This window comes from Salvelinus fontinalis, chromosome 37 (genome assembly GCF_029448725.1).
Source record: "Salvelinus fontinalis isolate EN_2023a chromosome 37, ASM2944872v1, whole genome shotgun sequence".
NCBI lineage: Eukaryota > Metazoa > Chordata > Actinopteri > Salmoniformes > Salmonidae > Salvelinus > Salvelinus fontinalis.
The window spans coordinates 15,070,750-15,097,218 of record NC_074701.1 but is presented as its reverse complement, the minus strand read 5'-3'; the positions used below and the strand labels follow the sequence as shown (position 1 = coordinate 15,097,218).

Genomic DNA, 26,469 nt, shown 5'->3' with positions numbered 1-26,469 from the left:
CCTCCAGGCGGTGTAAGGGCTATTTTACCAAATAGGAGAATAATGGAGTGCTGCATCAGACCACCTGACCTCCACAATCCCCCGACCTCAACCAAATTGAGATGGTTTTGGATGAGTCGGACCGCAGAGTGAAGGAAAAGCAGCAAACGAGTGCTCAGCATATCTGGGAACACCTTCAAGACTGTTGGAAAAGCATTCCAGGTGAAGCTGGTTGAGAGAATTCCAAGAGTGTGCAAAGCTGTCATCAAGGCAATGGGTGGCTATTTGAAGAATCTCAAATATAAAATATATTTGTTTAACACTTTTTTGGTTACTATATGATTCCATATGTGTTATTTCATAGTTTTGATGTCTTCACTTTTCTACAATGAAAATAAATAAAGTCAAATTAAAGAAAAACCCTTGAATGAGAAGGTGTTCTAATCCTTTTGACTGGTACTGTATATGTTCTATATCTATGTTGTTTTCCATATGCCCTTTATTTCTCCAACCCCTTAACCCCCCCCCCCCCCCCCCCCCCTCTGCAGTGGGAACAATACTGTATAATAGATTTCAAATGCCATCCTTTCATACATTGTCCTTTTCCCAAGCTTAGTCTTCTCTTCTCCTTTTTGCCTGTCGGTAAAGTTGTGTGTTTTTACACTGTGTTCCCAGGTGGCTGTATGCACATGGTGTGTCCCCGTGCCCAGTGTAAATTTGAGTGGTGCTGGGTCTGTCGTGTGGAGTGGAACAGGGAGTGTATGGGCAACCACTGGTTCGGCTGACTCTGAGACCTCAGAAAGGCCCTGCCGCCACTCAGGAATACGTACCTGGGACTGAAATGCAAAATCAGTCACGTGTTTAAAAGACTCAATAAAGCTGTGCCCTGACCTATCGCAATCTCTTAATCAGTGACCTCATTTGCCTTCAGTCACATTAGATAAATGCACAATGGTTGTCCGGCTTTAACTGGACAATATAGTGGATTTACACGTCATTTTTTCCCTTCTTGTCAAAGGTTGTCTCTGTGTCCATTGTACATCACAACCTTGTTATAAAGAATAGAATATAATATATCCTGTTTAGCTGACTTACGAGTCATGTGTGTGCGTACATTTGACATAAGAGTCGTCACGGGAACCTGGCGTTGCAAGCGTCATGCTTTATCAACTGAGCTACAGCTGACCACTCTTTTAGTCTTTGTTACTTAATGGTCTGTTAGTTTTTTTTTTTATCAACTTCTTTGTTGCCCTAGAGTGGACTTTAGCTTTTCGAACACCCCACCCTTCTTATGACATTATTGTGGCACCTGTCAATCACATGATGGCAACCACGCCCTGTCCAGCTCTGAGCTGTCGCTGCATATGGCCAAGTCATGGTGTTGTCATTTTGGAGGCCTTAGCTAAGATAAAAATTCATATGAAAAGCCCATTGGAATCCTATATCTAGGCATGAAACTGGTTTGTCAAGAGTGGGGCCACTTGGGGATTATATATACCTTAACAAGCCACAATACATCTGTACTGAGCACACACGTAAGCTGATAAGAAGCCATAAACATGTCCACAGTTTCTCCAACATGTCTTAACAGCTCAGACAAACTCCAAAGCTGTTAAACATTAGAAGATAGGACCATTGCTTTGTCAGTGTCATCATTGTTAACTTTGACATAAAGGCTGTTGCGTAACAAACACATGAGTCAGAATGTACCATATTGTTCAGGTACAGTACTGCAGGTAGCTCACTAGTAAACAAACAGCTGGAAGGATAACAGTGACGGGGCCTGCAGAAGACTTTCCTTTTACCTGATATCCGCCTAACAACAATCCACTTCTCATCTCTCTGGATCACACGGCTTTAGCAGGTTCAGAGTCTACCGGAATATACCAACTCCCTGTGTTTTGAGTGAAAGCCTTTGTTTGGAAATAGCCGCTCATTGTAGAGTCACCGTACCTACACTGGTAGGCTGGTCGCAGTCATATTGGAGCTGTGTAGTTAATTGTTTACAGAGAAGCCTTCAGGCCTGGAACACAGCAGGATGAGGAGACTGAACCGGGTTAGTGCCTCTGGCCGTTACAACCCTGCCATGGAGATGGAGATGACTGATGGAGTCAACCAGGTGAGGAGAAAATGGCACTGTGAAGTTTACCAATCTACCTCTCAATGTTGTTATCTGTTGATATTTTTCCATTTCTACAGCAATTTGAAACCCTCTCAATACATTTTCAATGGTTACTCAGTTCCAAACTGTATGATTATAGAGTAGTGGGTTACTATACTTCTTACTGGGTGATATATTTCGGAATTGGACATTTGAGTACATGCTATGATGCAGTTCTATGTACTGTAGTGTGATGTATGTGTGTCACTGCAGTCCGAACAGCAGCCAGTTGTTGGGACTGCGATCTCAAAGACGTCTGTGTCCAGTGCTGCGAAGGCAGCTGCCCAGTGGGCGTCTTACACCTGCAGCCGCTGGAAACGAGCCTGCCGTCAGTGTGTGAAGAGAAAACCCACAGGTACCATTGCAGATAAAACGCCAAACTCAAGATACACCTAGATAAGAGTTCAAATACTCTGCACTCTTTCAGGCTGTATGATCACCTTCTTGTTTAAAGGGGAATTCTTTGAGACCATGTACAAAGGCCTGGCCTTGGATGAAGATGTCATAGATGGAGGAGACAAAAGCTCCCACCTCAATAAAAGACTGCTAGACCATTTCAGAGATCTGGCTTCCAGCAATCAGGACACTGATGAGGTGAGGGGTGGATGGCATTTACGTTGTAAAATGAGGCTGAAGGTATAGATGTAAGATGTAGATTAGATATGGTCCGATTGAAGGCTTGTGATGATTCATACAGTCAATAATCCGGTTTGGTCATAGGTGGACCTTCAGTACCTGAGTGATGTAATCGCAGATGGAGCCGACCCCAACTCAACGGACCGATACGGACAAACTGTCTTGCATGAGGTGAGACTGAAGTCTTCAAACGTCATCAAATGGCTCAAAGACTTTCTGTTGTGGCAGCATCGCTGTGAGTGAAGGCTTCCAGCCACCTTCCAGCCACCTTCCAGCCACTGTGTGTTCAAAAGGGCTCTTCTGCCTGGTTCTAGATCTCGAGGGCCTGGAACGTGGACGTGATGCGTTTCTTCCTGGACAGGGGGGCTGATGTTCTGCGTCCTGACTCCTACGGGGTCACGCCCCTGCATGTTGCCGCAGCTCTGGACTACGAGGAGATGATCCACTTCTTGTTGGAGAGAAAAGGTCAGAGGTCAATTGTGTCTGTGTCACGTTTGTGTTACTTCTGTAGGTGAGGGATTTGAATGTGTTTTGTACTGTAGCTCACATATGCATGTCCTGTCTAGCCGACATTGGTGCTCAGACCAACATGGATCATCAGACACCTCTGCACTACGCTGCTAAGAACGACGCGGTGGGGGCAGTCAGGGTGCTGCTGCAGTATGGGGCAGACATCTCCGCACGAGACTACAAAAGGAGAACCCCTCTACAACTGGCTGCCAACCTAGGTTAATACCTTTACTTGCCTCTGAGTGCACATTTCACACTCCATACTTTGTATTAGAATAGAATAAAACACAACTTTATTGTCCAAGCACACATGGAAATGTACCCTCCACCTCACCTTACAAATAACTAAATTGCACATTACACAGTTATTGCTGTACTTGATTATGCTTCTTTTGTTGTACTCCCGTGTGTATTCAGACAGGAGTGAGGCTGCACGGACACTAATGGAACTAGGGGCTGATGCTGGGGTAAAGGACTCTGATGGTCAGCTTTGCATCACCGCCATGATTGACAAGATGACCTCCGTGGTAAATATGGGTTGGATGGTCACTGACCAAATGAGTCGTCATACTGTAGTACATGCTCCAACTGTATAGTTTGTCCTGACAATGTGCTAGTTGTTGTCATAGAGTGGGTTCTGTATGTGGTCATCCTATAGTATTGTTCAGGTCTCTTTGGTCTTGTCAGGCTCATTTGGCTCTGAACCAGTTCCATGTGACTGACCGGATGACCAGGCAGCAGTTCTACTACCTTCACCTGCTGGAGCCAGAGCCACCCTGCAAGCAGAATCCACCAGGACAGGGCTCACAAGGTATAGTCTGAAAAGAAATATATATACTATTTACACAGAACAAAATGTCCTATATGGCCAATGATCCCACTAATAAAAATACACTCTGTTTAACCACCTAACTCAGTGGGTCAAACTGTGCAACAGACTTGTAAACTATTTTTAAAAACTTTTGTGTGATCTCTCATTTCTATTTTTTGTCTTCCAGAGGGTGTTGCCAGTGAGCCTACATCACCAGTATGTCCCACTCTTTACTCTTTAACACTAAGTGAACTAATTTGATCATAATTGCGTATGTATATGAATATGAATATGAATTTTCTCTGAGAATTGTTCTCTCTCTATCTCTCTCTCGCCACAGTTGGAGTTCATAGTACACCAGGGGAAGTTGGATCTCATCATGCACCCTGTGGTTCTGAAGCTCATCAATGTCAAGTGGAAACTATATGGCAGGTCAGTTCATCAGTGAGAGAGAGGGACTTTGAGAGAGACTTTTGCCAGACAGGAGTGGCAGGTGTGCCAGATTTGGCTCTGTCACCCCTCTTCCTCCTTCCAGTCTCATGCTCGGTCATAAATGAAATATACCATAGGCACTAACCATTCACGCAGTTAGACACATAGCTGAAGGGATCTACTGTTAATACAGTACTGAATGGTGGCTCAGAATTTCACTGAATAGTAAACTGGTGTCTCTGTAGGTTGGGGGCTTGGATACTTCTACTCCTTAACTTCCTGTTTATAGTCTCCTGGACGACCGTGGCCATCTCTGTGTCTGTCATCCGAACCGAGGAGCCTTATGTTTTCCCTGAGGTGAGAAAGTGAAGGACAGAGGGAACATGTATATATATATATATATATACACACTGCTCAAAAAAATAAAGGGAACACTTAAACAACACAATGTAACTCCAATTCAATCACACTTCTGTGAAATCAAACTGTCCAATTAGGAAGCAACACTGATTGACAATAAATTTCACATGCTGTTGTGCAAATGGAATAGACAAAAGGTGGAAATTATAGGCAATTAGCAAGACACCCCCAATAAAGGAGTGGTTCTGCAGGTGGTGACCACAGACCACTTCTCAGTTCCTATGCTTCCTGGCTGATGTTTTGGTCACTTTTGAATGCTGGCGGTGCTTTCACTCTAGTGGTAGCATGAGACGGAGTCTACAACCCACACAAGTGGCTCAGGTAGTGCAGCTCATCCAGGATGGCACATCAATGCGAGCTGTGGCAAGAAGGTTTGCTGTGTCTGTCAGCGTAGTGTCCAGAGCATGGAGGCGCTACCAGGAGACAGGCCAGTACATCAGGAGACGTGGAGGAGGCCGTAGGAGGGCAACAACCCAGCAGCAGGGCCGCTACCTCCGCCTTTGTGCAAGGAGCAGCAGGAGGAGCACTGCCAGAGCCCTGCAAAATGACCTCCAGCAGGCCACAAATGTGCATGTGTCTGCTCAAACGGTCAGAAACAGACTCCATGAGGGTGGTATGAGGGCCCGACGTCCACAGGTGGGGGTTGTGCTTACAGCCCAACACCGTACAGGACGTTTGGCATTTGCCAGAGAACACCAAGATTGGTAAATTAGCCACTGGCGCCCTGTGCTCTTCACAGATGAAAGCAGGTTCACACGCACATGTGACAGACGTGACAGAGTCTGGAGACGCCGTGGAGAACGTTCTGCTGCCTGCAACATCCTCCAGCATGACCGGTTTGGCGGTAGGTCAGTCATGGTGTGGGGTGGCATTTCTTTGGGAGGCCGCACAGCCCTCCATGTGCTCGCCAGAGGTAGCCTGACTGCCATTAGGTACCGAGATGAGATCCTCAGACCCCTTGTGAGATCATATGCTGGTGCGGTTGGCCCTGGGTTCCTCCTAATGCAAGACAATGCTAGACCTCATGTGGCTGGAGTGTGTCAGCAGTTCCTGCAAAAGGAAGGCATTGATACTATGAACTGGCCCGCCCGTTCCCCAGACCTGAATCCAATTGAGCACATCTGGGACATCATGTCTCGCTCCATCCACCAACGCCACATTGCACCACAGACTGTCCAGGAGTTGGCGGATGCTTTAGTCCAGGTCTGGGAGGAGATCCTTCAGGAGACCATCCGCCACCTCATCAGGAGCATGCCCAGGCATTGTAGGGAGGTCATACAGGCACGTGGAGGCCACACACACTACTGAGCCTCATTTTGACTTGTTTTAAGGACATTACATCAAAGTTGGATCAGCCTGTAGTGTGGTTTTCCACTTTAATTTTGGGTTTGACTCCAAATCCAGACCTCCATGGGTTGATAAATTGGATTTCCATTGATCGTTTTTGTGTGATTTTGTTGTCAGCACATTCAACTATGTAAAGAAAAATATATTTAATAAGAATATTTCATCCATTCAGATCTAGGATGTGTTATTTTAGTGTTCCCTTTATTTTTTTGAGCAGTGTATATATATTGTCACGCCCTGACCTTAGAGATCCTTATTAGTCTCTATGTTTGGTTAGGTCAGGGTGTGACTCGGGTGGGAAAATCTATGTTTTCTATTTCTTTGTGTTTTTGGCTGAGTATGGTTCCCAGTCAGAGGCAGCTGTCTATCGTGGTCTCTGATTGGGGATCATATGAAAGTTGTCATATTCCTATTGGGTTTTGTGGGATCTTGTTTTCTGTATAGTTTATTTGCCTTACAGAACTGTGCGCTTTCGTTTTTGTCGTTGTTATTTTTCTTTTGGTGTCACTAATAAAAAAAAGGATGTATGCCTACCACGCTGCACCTTGGTCTGGTCATTCCACAAACGAGAGCCGTAACAGAAAATCCCACCACCAACGGACCAAGCAGCGTGGCCAGGAGGAATGGACATGGGAGGAAATCCTGAATGGAGAAGGACCCTGGACGCGGGCTGGGGAGTATCGGCGTCCAAGGGAGCAGATGGAGGCAGCGAGAGAGGAACGACGATGATACGAGGAGTTAAGTCATCGACGGAACCCGAGAGGCAGCTCCCCCGTGCTCGCACACGCTTTTTCAGTTTTGCACACACATTTTCTATAGGATTGAGGTCAGGACTTTGTGTTGGCCACTCCAATACCTTGACTTTGTTGTCTTTAAGCCATTTTGCCACAACTTTGGATGTATGCTTGGGGTCAATGTCCATTTGGAAGACCCATTTGCGACCAAGCTTTAACTTCCTGACTGATGTCTCGAGATGTTGCTTCAATATATCCACATAATTTTCCTCCCTCATGATGCCATCTATTTTGTTAAGTGCACCAGTCCCTCCTGCAGCAAAGCAACCCCACAACATGATGCTGCCACCCCCGTGCTTCACGGTTGGGATGGTGTTCTTCGGTTTGCAAGCTTCCCCCTTTTTCCTCCAAACATAACGATGGTCATTATGGACAAGCAGTTCTATTTTTGTTTCATCAGACCAGAGGGCATTTCTCCAAAAAGTATGATCTTTGTCCACATGTGCAGTTGCAAACCGTAGTCTGGCTTTTTGTTATGGCGGTTTTGGAGCAGTGGCTTCTTCCTTGCTGAGCGGCCTTTCAGGTTATGTTGATATAGGACTCGTGGATATAGATACTTTTGTACCTGTTTCCCCCAGCATCTTCACAAGGTCGTTTGCTGTTGTTCTGGGATTTATTTGCACTTTTCGCACCAAAGTACATTAATCTCTGTGGTTGAAAAATTAGTTTTGATGACTCCAACCTAAGTGTATGTAAACTTCCGACTTCAACTGTATATATAGATATAGATAGATATATAGATATTTTTTCTTCATGAACTCTTCAGAATCACATTAAAAGTGTGATGTTTTAAGATTCACACACATTTCAGTCCTTCATTTAGATCCACAATGAATTAAGGTGAATCTGAAGGTCAGAAGTTTTTCACAGGTCATACAGATGTTTGGACATTGATGAAGTCATTGTGGACCCCAGGAAGAGTAGCTGTTGTGATTGTAACAGCTAATGAGGATCCAAATAAACAAATCTAAATATAAAAAGTATATTCACCTGCAGGACTGGTGGCGTGTGTTTGGGGTGGTGGTGGCTCTGGGGCTGACAGTGGTGGAGGTGGGCCGGGAAGTGGCAGAGATGATAGGCTCCAGCAGGAAGCTAAGGAGCTGGCAGAGTTGGTGTGAACATCGCACCAACGATGACCTGCGCTGCACACACCCAATGTGGCCCGAGGTACAGCACCTTTTCTTACCCAGTAGACACACACAGACGCACATCTTAGTGAAGTTATTTTCAAATCTAAGGACCCCAATACATTATTTTGGCAGTATGCCATTTGTAAGGCTACAGGTTGTTGTAATCCCCATTTGAGAATGTGCAACTTAACATGTTCTTTAAAAAAAAAAATGGTCTTCCTGCTTCAAAGGAAAAACATTTCTTGGAAGAGCAAATCAAGTTGATCCACCGCATGAAGGGAAACTACTTACAAGACCCCTGGTAAACACATTTGTGTTATATATGATACAGTACATCTCATACGGATATGTTGTAACTCTGGCCCTTTAATAATGCTCTTCCATTACCTAACTGGCAAGCAGACGATGGGATCTCATTTGGCTGTGTCACAGGAACATCTTTGATTGGCTGGTGTACATTCTGCTGATGGCAGTGTTCGGGATCCATGTGGCAGACATCTTCTTGCTTGGAGGAACACTGCGGGACTACAGCCTGCGCCTCTTCGCTGTGGTCATCATCTTCCTCTGGCTCCGTCTGATGAAACACGTCCGAGCCTTCAGGTGATTCTCTGACCAACCACTGCAGAGTCCCTCTTTCAGGGATCATTTCTTTACTTGTCTTCCCGAGGAAGTGCAAGGCATTCGTTCATTTTAGAGCACCAATCTTGTGGTGGAGAATAATGAATCTTTACTTCCCTTCCCCCCCCATTGATGACTGTTCTCTGGTCCCCAATGGATCATGGAAGGGAACAATAGGTTCTGAGGAAAAAAAAGAAAAAACACAACTGAAACTAAACCCAAAAGCCTGAGCTTCCCCGTGAACAGTGCATTGTGTTCATGGGGAAGCTCAACGATAATAATCACACCTGGTCAGCGTCCCTATAGGTACACCTGGAGTTATCAGGTTCCATGACAACAACACATGAATGGGGCGCCACAGGTGCCCCCCCCCCCCCCCCCCCCCCCACACCGTAGTCGGGAGTCGTGACAACAAAGGAACTAGAGCTCATAGGCCCTCATATGGTCATGGCTCTCAAATCCAAAATAGTACACATTTTTTAGAACAGCATGTGTGGATATTTCCAAACATAAAGTAGCCAAATACTAACCCACATTGAACTCATACAACAGACCTTAGAGTCCTTGCGTCTGAAAATTCAACTGCGTTACACCAATACCACAACCTTTGATCCTCATTCTGTACAGGGTTATGGGTCCTTTCATTGTCATGCTGGGGAAGATTGTGGGGGATGTGCTACGTTTCCTCTTCCTATATGCAGAGATCTTTATCCCTTACGCGTGTGCCTTCTGGATTATATTTGGAGGTACGTTGGGACACAAACCATAGGATCATGCATATTTTATGAAACATACACACAATATGACATGGCAAATGCTACTGCAGCTGTCCTTGTGTGATACAAAATACACAAACAACTGTTTTTACGGTCTGTCTGCGAACTCCCCAGGTCAGGCGTCAATACCCAGTATGCGGACTGTACCCCAGCTGCTCTACAGCCTGTACCGCATCACTCTGGTGGACGAGTATGAGTTCAACGCCATGGTGGAAGTGGACTCGATCATGGCCCACTTCCTCTGTGGTACCTTTCTGGCTCTGTCCTCCATTCTGTGTGTCAACCTGATGATTGCCCTTCTCTCGGACACCTTCCAAAGGTACGGGCTGCTAAAATGATATTCGGCGAACTAGGAGATCAGTAGTGTGCTGATCAGCCTTTACAGCTTACACTCGTGTGCGCTCAAGTACTGTGTATTGTTTGTCTACGCCAGGTTTGCGTGTTTATCTACAAACAAACATATGACTCAGTATGCATCTGTCACTCTCAGCATCAGTATGTATCTCTTCTGTTAGGGTGTATGACAATGCACTGGCCAATGCAGTAATGCAGCAAGCAGCCATTATCCTGCAGGTGGAGGAATCCATGCCCCGTCTCTGTCGTTTCTATGACGACCAGCACATCCACCGCTTCTGTGCCCCTCTTGGGGAGTTATACGATGATGACATCAGAACTGACTCAAAGCGGCACGCAGAACTGAAGACGATCACCACTCAGATCAAGGTGACGGGATGGGACATTCATCTTTAACACCTGCGTTTGAACTGTATGTCTTTATATATCTGTGTCTGCCCGCGGGTTGGTTTAGTTTAGGGAGGTAGAGTGCTCTTTAAGCATGCTTTTTTACTTGTTTCCAACACTTCAGGAGACCCTAGATGAGTTCCTGGAGATCCAAAAAGAAGTGAATCCCTCCGAACAAGGACGACCTGATGAGAGTGACAGGGGCTCAGGGTAGGCACAGCACCGCCTCTCTTTTACCTGACTTTAGGAGTATGGAACAACTATGCTGTATTGTGGAATATTTCCAGGCTTGTGTCAGGATCTCTCTCTTCCTGTCTCTCCTAGGGAGAGGTACTTCTCATCCCCTGTACAGGGGGAACACCTGCAGAGTCTGCAGAGGCTCCAGATAGACCAGACCCAGCAGAGCCAGGATCTCAGTGCCCTGAGGGCAGACATGAAGAACCTGCAGGCGCTGATCCACCAACTGATCCAATCCCAGACCAGCTCGTGTCAGTATTATGTTGACCTCGTAAAGAACCTTCTATACAGGGTCTATACACTAAAGACAGACCCGATAACTAGTCTAGTGCAGTCTGACTGGCTTTGACTAAACAAAGAGTAAAGTCCATTCAAAACCAGAGGGAGTGCATATCTTGGATTAAGAGTCTTTACACATGATAAAGTAATTTGAACTGACGTCATGACTCTATCATTCAAATAAGAGAAGCTCTACCATATAAATAGAATCCATGGACTTCACTCTTTCTTTAGTCTTTGACCCAGTCAGACTGCACTTCACTAGTTCTATTTCTTTGAGGCCTACTATGATAAACTGTGCCTGTTTCTTCTGTGTATTTCTGTGCTAGAGTATAGCTATATTTCACTGTCTCCTGTCTGTCCGTAGCTGACAGATTACTTTATTTTGTCTCTGTGCAGGTGTGGGCTGTGGTGTGACTGTGACAGCAGAAAGCACTGAGTCAGAGCCCGTCGAAGCGCCACCATACAGGTGAGGTATCACTGGTTTAAGGCATCTTGGTTATCTTTCGTTTTCGTAACGAGTCGCCAAACGACCTATGGGGAACTCCTTCCCGTTCACGCGATGTGATTGAGATGCTTAATATCAAAAGATGTTTACAATCACGCCACACCCTTACTGTACCCATGTGACCTGCCACTATAGAAGGCTGTGTGGTATGACATACTGTATTTTCTTAATTCTCACCTTTGTGTTTTACATTACGAGATAACTACTAATCCCCTTCTAATTATTTTCTTACGGAAGGACCTACTCCCCCGCTCTCTTGTTATTGTGCCTGCCCATAATAACTAACTTGTATTGCTTTTTGTTGTGCTTTTCCATACTAGCTAGTACGCTAATTAGTTTCGGGTCTATCCCGTTACCTCAGAAGTTAGCTCGTAGCTAGCTAGCTAAATTAGCCACACATAGTTACTGTAGCTAGTTAGCTTGTTGTACCTGTTGGCGCTTGTTGACTCGCGGTGTCATGCCAGTCACCGCTTGACTTCCACACCAGCCCGTTGATCCAGCATTACCACTCCCTAGCTTGTGATCACGGAGCTCAGCGGTGCTGTAGGCTACCAGTCCTCGCTTGACTGAGTCCACCAACGCCGAGACTAACAGTCCACGCTTGAGTGTGCCAGTCAGATAGCTTCATATATACCTTGATACATATTTGGGCGGGAGTCTCGCCCCCGAAGCACAGTGGGTCAGAGCCAACGGTTACCTTTTTCTTGGAACACACTTCTCTTATGTGAAAACCCTTTCTTTGTAAACTGATTCAGTGCTGTACACAGGATGTTGTTCAACTCATGTCAACCGTGTGAAAAACAACTCCCAGCCTCAGATGAGCACACACTTTGCAATCTTTGCTTGGGAGCTGAACATGCTCAAGGGGCAGCACAGAGTAGCAGCTCTTGCACTCACTGTCAGAAATTCAAACCAAGAGCATTGAAATCTCGACCTCTAGATTCTCATCAGATGAGTCTGCTACACAGATGAATGATCATTCCAAACGCTCCAGGTCTAATGACGTGTCTCACTCCCCTTGTGATCCGCCGCCCAATAAACGGCAGCGCTCATCCTCACTTGGGCACAAATCTCAACACACTGAGATGCGCACGGAGATTAAGTCACTGGACAGTCGTATGGCAACCATTGAGTATGCCCTCGAGCAGCTACTTGCCAGGCTTTCCCCGCCGGTACCAACCCCAACCTTGCTGAATCGGATGACGGTCGACCAGAAAAGATCCTTGTCTGAATGTTTAAGAGGGCAAACAAGAACCTCAACGTGGAACATACACTTACTGCCATGGCGTCCACATCCAAGTTTGATGAATTCAGTTCTTCAAAGACTGAGACATCCATACTGTTGTTTAAATACTTTGTGCGTGAGCTCCAATGCTCTTTTTGTTACGGGTGGATCAGCTTAATATTGCGGAAAGATTGGTGCTTCCAACAATGTAATTGTCTGCATCATTTCCAAACCCCCATATCTTTTTAGGGAAAATATATATATATCCATATACATACACGTACATATCCATACATATCCATATGCATACATAAACATGAATATATATATATATATATATATATATATATATATACATACATACATACATACATATACATACATACACATATACATACATACATACATATATACATATATACATACACATACCTACTTTTTTAAATTTTTAGAACATACCTTTATTATTCCCCACAAACCCTACCACCGCTCCCCCAATTGGAGTAAACTAATAAACAATAACACTTAGGCTTCTACCTTCAGTTTATACATATTATACACATTTTACAGACACAATCTATTGTACAATAGTTATATTTTGTTTGTTTTCAGTCCTTCTATTTCTGATGTCCATCCAGTTTGATTTTCATTTGTAACTGTGCTATTTCACAACATTTCTGAACCTATATACATTTTACAGACCCCGTATGTTTTACATTGGTTATCTTGTTATTAATCCCACCCTTCAGCTCCATTCAACCCCTCCCATCTATCTATTAACACCATCCATATTGGATTTCTATTTGCCATATATTTTTCAATTGTGCTGTGATGCTTCACAAAAGTACTGAACCTTTCTATTCTCATAGCTTCTACAGATTGTAATTTCAAGATAAACATTTTTTCAAAAATGATTATTATATTATTGATTGATTGACTATGGCTTTTCAAATCACCCAGTATTGCTATCTGCAGCGTTAGTTCTAGGTAAATGTTGCAATTCTTCAGCCATTCCTGGACCTGTGACCAAAAACGAGCTACATATGGACAGTACCAAAATAAATGATCTAATGACTCTGCCTCCTCACAGCAAAATCTGCAGAGATGGGAAGATTGTATCCCCCATATATATAACATTCTATTGGTTGCAAGAATTTTGTATAGTAATTTAAATGGAAAAATTCAACGTTTTGAATCCGGCGTTGTTTTGCGTGTTAATTCATAAGCCATGTGCCATGGAATGGGTACATCGAAAATCTCTTCCCAACTGTTTTGCAAGTTATATGGCACAACTGTCCATTTTTTGGTCCTTAAATGAAATTGGTATATGTTCTTATTTATTACAATTTTCTTTAACCATTTATGTTCTTTAATGCAGGGCCGACAGACAAGTTCCTTACTTTTATCCCCTTCTACTTGCCTCTTCCATTTTTGTGGTAATGCTGCAATTAGTTGGTTGTAATTTTGGGTAGAGCAGACATTTCCATATGTCTGTGTTAGCTGCAAGTGTGACAGAACTTCACCAGTCCTATTTATGATATCATTTACAAAAATGTTACATTTTTTAAACATTTCATCGGCCCAATTTTTTGGGGATCAATTAGTATATTTGAGTTTAACCACATATTTGTTGTATTATTTGTTCTGTATTTTCAGGTGGATTAAACTGAAATTGCAACCAACTTTCTAAGGCTTGTTTAAAAAATAACGATATTTTGATGATTATTTCCTTGTCAAACAACCGAAAGTGAGCAGTTGTAATCTGAATAAAGGGATAAAGGCCATTCTTGAACATGGGGTGAGACATTCCTACCAATTTACTAGAGAACCAGTTTGGATTTAAGTATAACTTTTGTATGACTGATACCTTTAGTCTAATGCTTTAATATCTAATAGTTTCTGACCTCCGAATTCATATTCGTTATATAAATAGGCCCTTTTCATTTTATCTGGCTTGCCATTCCAAATAACATTGAAGGTCACTATGTGTAGACAAAACCATAAGCAAATAGGTAAACTGTGATATGACTAAAGAGTTAATCAGGGTGATTTTTCCACAAATAAACAGGTATTTTCCTTTCCATGGTAGCAAAATCTTATCTGTTTTTGCTAACTTTCTATAAAAATGTATTGGAGTGAGATCATTTCTTTCTTTTGGGATTTTTATACCGAGTATGTCCACATCCCCATCAGACCATTTTATTGCTAAACTACACGGTAATGTAAAATTTGCTTTTTTTTTTGTGATCCAATACATAGTATAGTACACTTCTCATAATTTGGTTTTAATCCAGAGAGGTTAGCAAAAGTATCTAGATCCTTTATGAGGCTGTGGAGGTATTCTAATTGTGTTTTTAGAAAACATGAATCATCAGCGTACAGTGACACCTTTGTTTTAAGCCACAGATTTCTAATCCCTTAATATTATTGTTGGATCTAATTTTAACAGCTAACATTTCGATGGCAATAATAAATAGATATGCCGATAGTGGACAGCCTTGTTTTACTCCTCTAGACAGTTTAAACATTTCTGAGATGTAGCCATTATTTACTATTTTACACCTAGGGTTACTATACATAACTTTAACCAATTGTATAAGAGATTCCCCAAAATTGAAATATTCTAGACATTTATATATAAATTCCAGTCATACTTTATCAAAATCAGCTATGAAAACCAGGCCTGGTGTCCCCGATATAATATTCTATTGTTTCCAGTACTTGTCTTATATTATCTCCAATGTATCGTCCATGTAAAAAACCTGTCTGATTAGGATGAATAATATCTGACAATACCTTTTTAATTCTGTGCCAAGCATTTAGCTAGGATTTTTGCATCACAACACTGAAGTGTAAGAGGCCTCCAATTTTTTAAATGGACTGGATCTTTATATATACCACTTGGATCCTGTTTCAGTAATAATGATATCAGACCATGTTGCGTGTCCGATAATCTACCATTTTTATATAGGAGTGGTTAAAACATGCTAATAACGGTCCCCTGTGTATAACAAAAAACGTTTGGTATATCTCCGCTGGTATGCCATCCAGCCCTGGAGTTTTCCCAGGCTTAAAGGCTTTAATTGCATCAAGACGATCTTCCTCTGTAATTTGGTCTTCACATGAGAATTTCTGTACAGATGTTAATTTTACATACATTTTCGGAAAAAAATCTAATTAGCTTCGGTTAGTGGAGATGGAGGAGACTGAAGAGAAAACATATTCTTAAAGTACTTTTCTTCCTCTTTCAAAATATCATTCGGTGAATCATGCTTGACTCCATCATTTGTAACAAGTTTCAATAAAAAAAAAATTGGTAGCATTTCTATATTGAAGATTGAAAAATAATTTGTTGCATTTTCCCCCATATTCCATCCAGTTCGTTTTATTAAAAAATATATATATATATTGCACTGGATCTTTCTTGAATAAGTTCCTACATTTCTTTTAGTTTTTCCTCTAACTTATTCTGTGCCTCTATGGTACAGTATTTATTGCTATCTATCTGTTCTGTTAGTCCTTGAATTTCCTTTGTTAATATGGACTCTTTTGATCAAAATGTATTTTGTTTTATAGATGAGTACTGAATTGCATGGCCTCTAAAGGCACATTTAAAAGTGTCCCATACAATAAGGGATCTGTACCTATCTGCTGTAAGATCTGCTGTACCTATGTTATGTCTGACAAATTCTGTTATAAATTCTTCTGTCGTAGTTAAACAATTTATCATCTAGTAGGCTTTGATTAAATTTCCAATATCGTCACCCACGTGGAAATTCTGTAAGAGTAATATATATGCCAATTATGTGATGATCCGACCGCATTCTGTCCCCTATCAACACTTTTTAAACTTTTGGTGCCAGAAAGAATGACATAAGAAAGTAATCTAGACGACTAGCTTGATTAAGCCATCACCATGTATATCTCACTAGGTCAGAGTATTTAAGCCTCCATATATCCACTAATACCAATATATCCATGACATTCATGATTTCCTTAAGTCCCTGAGGGTGATATTTGTAGTGTGATTTCCCTTACGGTCCATAGAGGTATTTAAAATCGTATTAAAATCTCCCACCATAATAATAGAGTCTAGTGTTGCTTGTAGAGTTGATAAATTCTTATATAAATTTTAAAAGAAGCTTGGATCATCATTATTTTAACTGAATAAGTTAATAAGCCATATCTGTTTATTGCCCAATAACATTTAAAATAATCCATGATGTTTGGATAATTTGCCCCCAGTCCTTTGTCCACAAAACTTCATCTAAAATTGTTAAATGAGTTTCCTGTAAACAATAGATATTATATTCATTCTCTTTTAGCCAGGTAAATACTGATCGTCTTTTTTTATCTGCTAAGCCATTACAATTATAACTGGCTATACATATTTCACCACTTACCATAATGAGACAACTTTAAATTCACTTTATCAAAATATATGTTTGTAAACGTACCATTAAAAAGTAACATGATGATTGAGGGTCTATATAGCTGTACCATGATATTTGCATTGCTACTAAGTAAACCTCCAATTGGTCCCTACTATTCCCCCCGCTAAAAGCCCTCCTCATCCCGAGTTGGATTGTCATCCCAATGCCCGGCAGACCACCCCAGACCCCCCGTATCCCATAGCCCTGAAGAGACTGGGATCCATCCTTCGAAAAGAGCATACAGTGCCACTCACAGAACAGAAGTAGATCAACCGCCAAATGCATTTCCATCGCCCTCACCTCGATTTGTATTATATGTAGCCATAAAAAGAAAAAATATATATATTTAAAAAATCTTATTTTGCATAATTAGCTATTCATATTTCTGGATACACCCACACACTCATACACACTCAACCCCTTTCCCCCACACAACCATAGGCACACATTCTCAACAGTTGCACCATCCCAGAGCCCAACTCAAGAAAGGTCTTGATTTACGAATGCATATACAGTTGCAGCTGAATGAGAAGGCCTGCAAAACTGTGCAAAAAAATGAGAAGTAATGGGGAGATTTTAAGAACCATTGTCACGTTCTAGATGATGGAGATCAGATATACCCCCTTCCCCTGAAACACCCACAACATGGTCCCCCGTAGTGACCATATTCCCAAGCATCTCCATGCAGTCATACCTTTGATTTTGTGCCACCAGGGCCACAATAATATGGCCCCCCTCTGAATGTCCGAGTGTGACCCCCTCCCAATGGGTTACTGCAGCTAGTGTTGCCAGAACTGCCACTGCCTGGGTGGGGGCACCCCAATGGAATCCCCACCGGCTAGGTACAAGGTCGTCAAGGTTCTCATTAGCAGCTTTGAGAATTTCCTTGTATATTATTCTCTCCCTTTAGGGGGCTTTGGCTTTGCAGGACCAACCCTACCAAGCAGGCTCAGAATCTTGAGGGGGCAGTGCTGCTCTAGGTCTCTGACCGCATATTGGCTGCATACAGACCGCTTACAGCAGGCCCATAAAACAGTTAGTGACTTCTCCTTAGTATCTGGGTGATTCATGTGGGTGTCTAGGGTATAGGGTTGTGGACCATGCCATCAATATAGGATCATAAATAAATAGATTAGATGTATAATTTATTTTAAAACACTGTTCCACCATGATGGGACAATAAATAAATAAGATGTATAATTCATTATAAAAATTCTATCCCTCATCTGAACAACATTGAAAGCTCTCTCACAACCCCTGCTCACAGCAATACATTGGTTCTGGGATATGCAACCATTTCCTTTTTCACTTAACGCCACACTTTCCCAAACACCAAAAAACAACACAACACACAACACACAACACACAACACACCACACCATCCATACCCACATACTGTGCCTTCTGTTTACTGAGTTTTTATCTTCACCTTGTTGAATTAGTGCTTTTGTGTTCCAATTAGTTATTGGATACAGAACTTTACGCCGTTCTACAATTTCCTTCAGAAACTGGTCATTCATGGCAATTTTCGTGCCAACAAGTCTTTTGCCCGGGCTTTTAACCATTATTTTATATTTAAAGAAAGCAAATTTGGCAACCATTGGGCGTTCATACCTCTACCCTCTGTCCAAACGGTGTACACGTTCTAGTTGGAATTTGTCGACAGCTTCGCGTGGGATCTGAAGCGCTGTAAGGAGGAACTCTCTAACTACACATTCAGGAACTTCTCCTTCTTTCTCTTGGATACCTGTAAGTACCAGATAGGTTCGGAACTTTTGTGAAATAGCACAGTTACAAATAGAATTTGGATGGACATCAGAAATAGAGGAAGGACTAAGAACAAACGAGAGAGAACTATTGTAAAGTAGACTGTGTCTGTAAAATGTGTATAAGATGTATAAATTGAAGGTAAAAGCAGAAGTGTTTATTAGTTTACTCCAATTGGGGGATCGGTGGTAGGGTTTGCGGGGAATAAAAATAAAGGTATATTATTTTAAAAAGTATGTATGTCTATATAGGTATGTGTATGTATATATGTGTATATGTATGCATGCGTGTATGGATATATATATTTACCCAAAAAAATATATAGGCGATTGGAAATGATGCAGACAATTATATTGATGGAAGCAACATTCTTTCCGCAATATTAAGCTGATCCACCCCTTAAAAAAAAAAAAAAAAAGTACCAGATTCTCTCTCATGGATCTAGTCTGTATGTCAAGTAAGGCTTCTCTCAGAAAGATGTCCTCCTTTTTTAAGTTCATTAACTTTGGTTTCAATCTTATTGACTGTCCCTTTTAGCTTGTTTGTGTCTTTCTCCAATGTCACAGCTTTTTCGTCGCTCATCTCGAGAATTGCCTCCAACTCTTTTAAATCCTTACTGACTAGTTCAAGTATACCCAGTTTGTCATTTATTGATGTTAGCAGATCGGTTTCAACCTTTACCATTCCCGGTGGTGAAAATATTCAATTGTCTGAGTCTGTAGAAGAGTCACGTTTTTGTTTTGAAATAGGTTCCCTTGTCTTACTCTCCGTCATGTTTGAGTGTTGCTTGTTTTCGTAATATTTGTCGATACATTTCTCTAGTCTTAATATTTGTTTCGTGTTATTATCCAGATTGAAGGTTATCACCCACCAGATTGTGTAGTGCTAATATTTAGTCTAACTTACCGATATTAAATATTACGTTTTTATTTTGAGATGCTCTACATAGCTACGTTCAGTCTGCCATCTTGACTCTCAGTCCGCTGCCTTGACTCTTAGACCTACCTCTATCAGCCCTCTGATGGCGTGTCATAGACCTACCTCTATCAGCCCTCTGATGGCGTGTCATAGACCTACCCATATCAGCCCTCTGATGGCGTGTCATAGACCTACCTCTATCAGCCCTCTGATGGCGTGTCATAGACCTACCTCTATCAGCCCTCTGATGGCGTGTCTTAGACCTACCTCTATCAGCCCTCTGATGGCGTGTCATAGACCTACCTCTATCAGCCCTCTGATGGCGTCTCATAGACCTACCCATATCAGCCCTCTGATGGCGTGTCATAGACCTACCCATATCAGCCCTCTGATGGCGTCTCATAGACCTACCCATATCAGCCCTCTGATGGCGTGTCATAGACCTACCCATATCAGCCCTCTGATGGCGTCTCATAGACCTACCCATATCAGCCCTCTGATGGCGTCTCATAGACCTACCCATATCAGCCCTCTCTCAGCCCTCCCTAATGACAGAGCCCCTGCCATTCCAAGCATATGCACTCGCTTAGCTACAGTTGACGGTGCAGATGAGAATAGTTTTGGCCATTTTCCCCTGTATGGACAAATAATTGTCTTCGCTTGTTATGCCTGCTTCTCTCAGTCACAGTTCAGACCAAGAGCTGTCTAACAAATGATGCAGGGCATCTGATCGCTTCCTATGCAGGACACATGACAGCACTACGTCAGTCGCTAGGCTTAGCAATTCAGCAGCAATACTGGCCTTCTATCAGTAGGAGCTGCGGCCCACCTCCTCCAAGTGTCTAAGGAGGACAGAGAAGCACAGATGACACTTCAGCGCCTCATTCCAAAGCCTAGAATGCATCAGCCAGCAAACCATTACTCCAGTCCCAGGGCCCCAACTGGAATGCCAAGAAACCTGGCTCAGACTCACGCTGCACGTGCTCAGGAGTGAAGGAACAGACACTCTCAGCCCTACCGAAGAGGTGGAGCACAGCGTCACCCAAGAGGCAGAGGCGCACCATATGCAGGCCGTGTCCCCTCTGCACCAAAGCACGCAGAGCCTCGGTCCTGAGCTGGAAAAGGTCAATGGTTACGCACTCTAACACAAGGCTACAATTTTGATGTATGCAACCACAGTTTTTGTTTTTCTTCCAATTTTGGTAGCGACGTTTCAGGGGTGTCTTGAAAACAACAGCTTGCAACCTTGCTCAAAAGCAAACACTCCGAAATCTCGTTTAAAAAGCATGCAATTGAAGAGGTAGAACCAGCGCAACAAAACTTCTGGTTCTACTCAATCTATCTTCTGGTGCCAAAAAAGGGGCGGAGGCCTCCGTCCGATCCTGGAAGGAGAGTGCCTGAATCGTTATCTTTCAGCCCTTCAAAATGCTAACAATCAAAACCATCCTTCAGTTTGTACAACCAGGAAGATTGGTTCACCACAGTGGACCTGAAAGATGTATACTTTCATATTCTACCCTTCAGCCTTTCACTTGCCCCTCACACTTTCACAAAGTGCATAAGCGCAGCGCTAGACCCTCTTCGCCAAGCAGGAGTCAGCGTCCTGAACTACTTACATAATTGGCTAATATAGGCAGGGTCGCAAAGCCAAGCTTTGGCACACACATCCATGGTCTCGGATCACCTCTCTGAGTTGGGACTAACAATGTACTTGGAAAAGACTTCTCTGGTCCCCACTCAGTGTGTGCACTTCCAGGGCTTGACACTGGACACTCAAGTCATGCGAGCAACACTCTCTCCAGAAATAGTGGCGTCTTTGACAAATTGTCTTTCAACATTCAAACTGAGAAAACAGGTGACGTCACAAGAAGAGTCAGAGGCTACTAGCCCTCCTATCTGCTGCAGTCCATGTTGTACCATTGGGCTTGCTCCACATTCGGCCAATACAGCAGATGTACAACAGACACTATCTGTCTCCCAGAAGGGAGAAACACAAAAAGCTGATAACATCAATGAGTTGCTGGAGAGCAAAACAATGGTGGCGCCTAGCATTTCAAACTCCCAGTGAAGTTCTTCTAGTTGCAGTTCTAGTTGCAGTCACCCACAACCGGGTGACTTTGACCATAGACGCCTCCCTACAGGGATGGAGAGCAGTCTTGAACCAGTCAGGGGCCTATGGAGTAGGGTCAGCACCATGGAAAACGGCTCACATCGACGTCCTGGAGCTCAAGGCGGTTGACTTTTTCACTCCGGCACTTCCTCCAACTACTGAGAGGACAACATGTACTGATACGGACAGACACCACAACTGTGGTTGCATACATCAACCGCCAGAGCGGACTGAGGTCAATGGCACTGCACCGGGTAGCAAGGGAGCTACTGCTTTGGGCAAACAGACACCTTACATCCCTCAGAGCACCTGCCTGGGGTGGAGAATCAGGCAGCAGACCTCTCCAGAGGAGGCCCTCTTCCTTCAGACTGGAGGATACATCCTACAGTAGTGGAGAGGATCTGGGCGCAATTTGGAAAGGCCACCACTGATCTGTTCGCATTGCAAGACTCAACCCATGTTCCTATGTGGTTCTCCACAAATGGTCCGGCAGGCCCACTTGGAGTCGATGCCCTATTACACAGAGTGGGCTGCTGTATGTGTTTCCACCAATTTCCTTGCTCCGTCAGGCCTTGGAAGATCAGTCTTGAGAGCGCGTCAGTTCTACTTGTTGCTGCACATTGGAAACAGCATCACTAGTTTTCAGACCTTGTACAGCTGACAACCTCCCACCATGGGGACTCCCTCTTCGAGTGGACCTCCTGTCACAAGCGAATGGCAAGCTTTGGCACCCCAAACCCAGCATACTGAAATTGTGGGAGTGGCACCTGAACGTGACCGCCTTGTATCTGCAGGGTTGCCCTCCTTGGTAATTGATACAGTTCAGGCAGCCAGGGCATCCTCTGCGCTAACTGTGTATTCCTACAAGTGGAATGTGTTCAGGAAGTGGTGTGTTGACCATGCGGAATTGCCATCTTCCTGCCCAATTTCTGTCATTTTGATTTCCTTCGGGTTATGGCTACAGAAGAGTCCCCATCTACATTGATGCATCACCATAGCCACACGCTCTAGTATCGCAATTCAAGAAGGGAGCCCACAGGCTACGGCCCCCCAAGACTCTTTCAGTACCCTCATGGGAGTTAGATGTTGTCCTACATTCACCATTTGAGCCCCTGTCTTCACTTGAGATTCATGAGCTCTCAGTCAAGACTGCCTTTCTATTGGCTATTGTTTCAGCCAAGCGTGTTAGATAATTACATGCACTTTCTACCCATCCTTCATGTCTCACTTTAGCAGAAGATGGATCTAAGGCAGTGCTTCGGCCAAATCCAGCCTTCTTACCTAAGGTGCTTTCATCATCACATGCTAACCAGCCCTTAATCATAGCGGAATTTCACCTGCCTCCCCACTTCTCACAGGAGAGTCGTGAGTGGAATACACTTGTCCGGTTAGGGTATTGAGTGCTTATCTTGCTGCAACAAGAACTGTTTGTCAAACCGAACAACTTTTTGTGTGTTATGGGGAGAACACCAAAGGGCGCGCTGTCTCGAAGCAAAGACTGGCACGTTGCAGTGTCACAATCATATGCTGCAGCATGTAGACCGACTTTAGATGGCATAGTAGCACACTCCACCAGGGGTATGGCCACTTCATGGGCCCTGTTCAGAGGGGCCTCGCTGGACTATCTGTGCTGTTGCAAGTTGGGCAACACCCATGACTTTCATGAGGTACTATAGACTCAACGTTCTATCCACACCATCAGTGGGCTCTGTGGTCCTGGACACAGCACGCTCTCTCAACCCAGATATGTGAGCGTACCGTGAACCTTGTGCATACGTACTTATCACCCATCAGTGAGATGGATGTTCTATAAAAAAAGGCTTTCCACTATTGGTGCTATTGCACCCAAATGAAGCCTCATATTGTAAGTTCTAGCTTTCATCTTGTGTTCATAGTTGTTTACCACAGTTGAAATTCGGTGTTACCCTGTTGGGTAATTACATTCTGTTGCATCCTGTGGTGGATACAAGGACATCCCAGGGACTCATCTGGACTAAGTCAAATGGTGAGTTCTCCCACTCTGTTGTCCGAACGACCTCTTCGGTACAGTCTCTCTCCCATAGTTCGTTTGGCACCCGTTACGAAAATGAAAGAGAGCGTTGGGTTACGGATGTAACCTTGGTTCTCTGAGCATCGGGTCGCCAAGCTTTCATGTCGTTCCTCCACCTCCATGAGGTTTGAGTCACGTAATAGACAGTATGTCATACCACACAGCCTTTTACAGTGACAGGTCACATGGGTACAGTAAAGGTGTAGCGTGACTGTAAACATCTTTTAATATTAAGCATCTCAATCACATCGGGTGAAGGGAAGGAGTTCCCATAGGTCGTTTGGCAACCAATCACTCTACCAAGGTTACATCCATAACCCATGTGTATGTAGAATCCTTTTGTTGTAAGCCTGTAATTGTATAGTGCACTCTGCAGATGGCCACAGGGTGTCTCAGCAGTCTGCTTCACAAGTACAGGGCGTGTCCAATTTGACCTGTTTACTTTGAACTCATGAGTGTTGTAATATCCAATCCTCCAGGGCCTCAACAGGGTGACTCCTTGATGCTGAAGATGCTTGTAACCACAGAAGCAACAAGCACAAGCAACAAGAGATCCAGGACCAGACAACAAGGATGAAACCTAACTAACATCTATCTCCTTATCCGCTTTTAGGTTATTCAGATAATTTATGGTATCTTATGGTATGACTACAATACATGCAGTATATTTTTGCTAATCTAATAGATGCGGTAAAGAGGTCAAATGGGAGCAGACTGTGGAGGATAGGAGGAGGGCGCCGGATTGGCGCATATTCAACCAATCGGATATTCTTCAAATCTGTCAAATCCGGTTCCGGTGGCATGCATTGAAATGCGTGGCTTTTCTTTTGCAAAATAAATATTTTCAAATAATTGTTAACATATAACATCACATTAAGTGTGGGACATTTACTGTATTACAAGGAACAATAGCAGGTCTGTTTCGCTCCAGTAGCTGACATGTTCTGTCCATTCACAATTCACCTATGGGAACATATGGCGGCTCTTAACACCCGTCAACAGAAGGAGTTGGCCACTACTATCCGAGAGAAATTGATCGTGACAACATTACCTCTGCCTTCGACTTGCAATTAAAACCGATAAATGAATCTCTTGCACTGCTCTTGCACTGCTAAAGTGAATACCTATTCAACTAAAGTCTAACGTTTAGAGACAGTGGCCAATCTGACAGAAGGGCGACTCCCATGACCTGAAATCAATTTCCTAAAAAAGAAAACAGAATTACTCTAAAAATAAATTCAATGTGGGGGGGTCACAGGACGTGAAACTGGTGTGGAAGCGGGCAACTCAACTTCCTTCATGAGCAATCTTTTCTATGAACTGTTTGGGCGGGAGAAGCTGGGTCCCATGCCGCTGATAAACATGGTGCACCGTACGAGGCCTCTCCAGAACGGATCTGTTGTGTATGATTGTACAAATCCACAGTTTTGAAGTCAAATGGCAAATTGTTCGCCTCACAGCGGATTCGGGGGCTCTGACCTATGCAAAGAATAGGCTCAGCATCTACCCAGATCTGAGTGCTGAACTGCTGAAACAGAGGGCGATCTACAACGAGGTGAGATCCCAGCTACGCAAGCTAAACCTGAGATGCGGCTTCATCCACCATGCAAAACTCATCTTGACCTTCCAGAATACAACACAGATGTTTTCCACTGCCAAGGAGGCTCAAGACTCCTTCGATAATCACATTAAGTCCAACACACAAGGGGACGAGCCAACAGATTTTATTGTAGACTAACCCCAATTTGGTTGGCTCAATATTCAGGTATGCTATCCACACAAAATCACACAGCCTAGCCTATGGCTGTGATGCTGCCCTCAGCATAAGACAATGATGAGGAAACCATCTCAATTGGGTGAAGGAACACCATTATTATTATTGCTGAACATTGAACTGTTCCAGGACATTTAGACAATGATGAATCCATACCAATTAATGAACAATGGACAATATATTGAAGTGCCATACAGACTGGGGTTGCTTCCTTGTGGGGCTACAGCACATTGCATCCCTATAGGCTAAACCAGTACCATATGGGCACCCACGCAATTATTTTTTTGCTTGTTCTTTTTTTTCTCTCCTATGTTTAAGGTAATTTATACCCTATTGCTAATAATGATGAGGATATTTGACTGTTTAGGCTTGCATTTCTGTTATATTTATCCTATTTTTGTCCCCTTTTCTCTACATTATTTTCTTTATTACCCACCTCAATCTATCAAGTCTGCAAACTTAAATTTAAAGGTCTGAAAGGGTAAATGGCTACTTATTTTATGTTTTACTTTATTTTCTTTCTCAATACCTTAAGACCATAAAAACATTTGCTGCTTATGAAATGTCATCGGTAAGACTCCCACCTGTAATTCAGGGCGGGAGGAACCGGGGAGGGAGGGCTGAGGGCCAGGGAGGGGGAGGTGGGGCGTTAAGGAAAGAGGGTTGGTGGCTAGGGAGGGGGAGGGAATTGTTCATATGGGGGGGGGGGGGGGGGGGGGGGGGGGGTTGGCTTCTCGTGGGGAATGACCAATGTGTGGCTTTCCCTGTAGTCCCAGCTTTTTGTTTCACATCCATAGGCTTATTAACACTACA

General features: G+C 43.5%; 2 protein-coding genes across 4 annotated transcripts in view; both read left to right on the top strand.

Annotated features, from left to right (window-relative positions):
• The window catches only part of prkn (parkin RBR E3 ubiquitin protein ligase), an 89,907-nt gene extending 89,033 nt beyond the window's left edge, over positions 1–874 (top strand). The window contains exon 12 of the mRNA XM_055902072.1: positions 655–874. Coding sequence (XP_055758047.1) covers positions 655–764 — 110 coding nt within the window. The 3' untranslated portion in view covers positions 765–874. The remainder of the gene's footprint in view (positions 1–654) is intronic.
• A 102-nt stretch (positions 875–976) lies between these two features.
• si:ch73-193i2.2 (transient receptor potential cation channel subfamily A member 1) lies at positions 977–24,753 on the top strand. Of its 3 annotated transcripts, XM_055902070.1 has the most exons (21): positions 977–2,098; positions 2,354–2,495; positions 2,595–2,734; positions 2,861–2,947; positions 3,091–3,241; positions 3,343–3,504; positions 3,704–3,813; positions 3,974–4,097; positions 4,285–4,313; positions 4,438–4,529; positions 4,775–4,886; positions 8,087–8,257; positions 8,451–8,521; positions 8,653–8,820; positions 9,466–9,584; positions 9,729–9,933; positions 10,130–10,337; positions 10,480–10,565; positions 10,680–10,843; positions 11,271–11,340; positions 24,362–24,753. In XM_055902070.1, exons 1-21 carry the CDS (start codon positions 2,018–2,020, stop codon positions 24,375–24,377), a joined length of 2,508 nt encoding a protein of 835 aa, XP_055758045.1. In that variant the 5' UTR covers positions 977–2,017; the 3' UTR covers positions 24,378–24,753. The 3 variants fall into 3 exon arrangements, 2 of the variants coding, with proteins under 2 accessions (XP_055758045.1, XP_055758046.1); XR_008756627.1 differs by having other exon boundaries at positions 10,680–11,340; positions 24,362–24,391; XM_055902071.1 differs by lacking the exons at positions 10,680–10,843; positions 11,271–11,340; positions 24,362–24,753 and having other exon boundaries at positions 10,188–10,337.
• Positions 24,754–26,469: the final 1,716 nt, after the last annotated feature.

Coding starts and splice junctions, on each gene's coding strand:
- si:ch73-193i2.2 (XM_055902070.1), top strand. CDS start 2,018: ATGAGGAGACTGAACCGGGTTAGTGCCTCTGGCCGTTACAACCCTGCC. Junction 3,242..3,342: donor CTTCTTGTTGGAGAGAAAAG/GTCAGAGGTCAA, acceptor TGTCCTGTCTAG/CCGACATTGGTGCTCAGACC. Junction 4,530..4,774: donor AAGTGGAAACTATATGGCAG/GTCAGTTCATCA, acceptor GTGTCTCTGTAG/GTTGGGGGCTTGGATACTTC.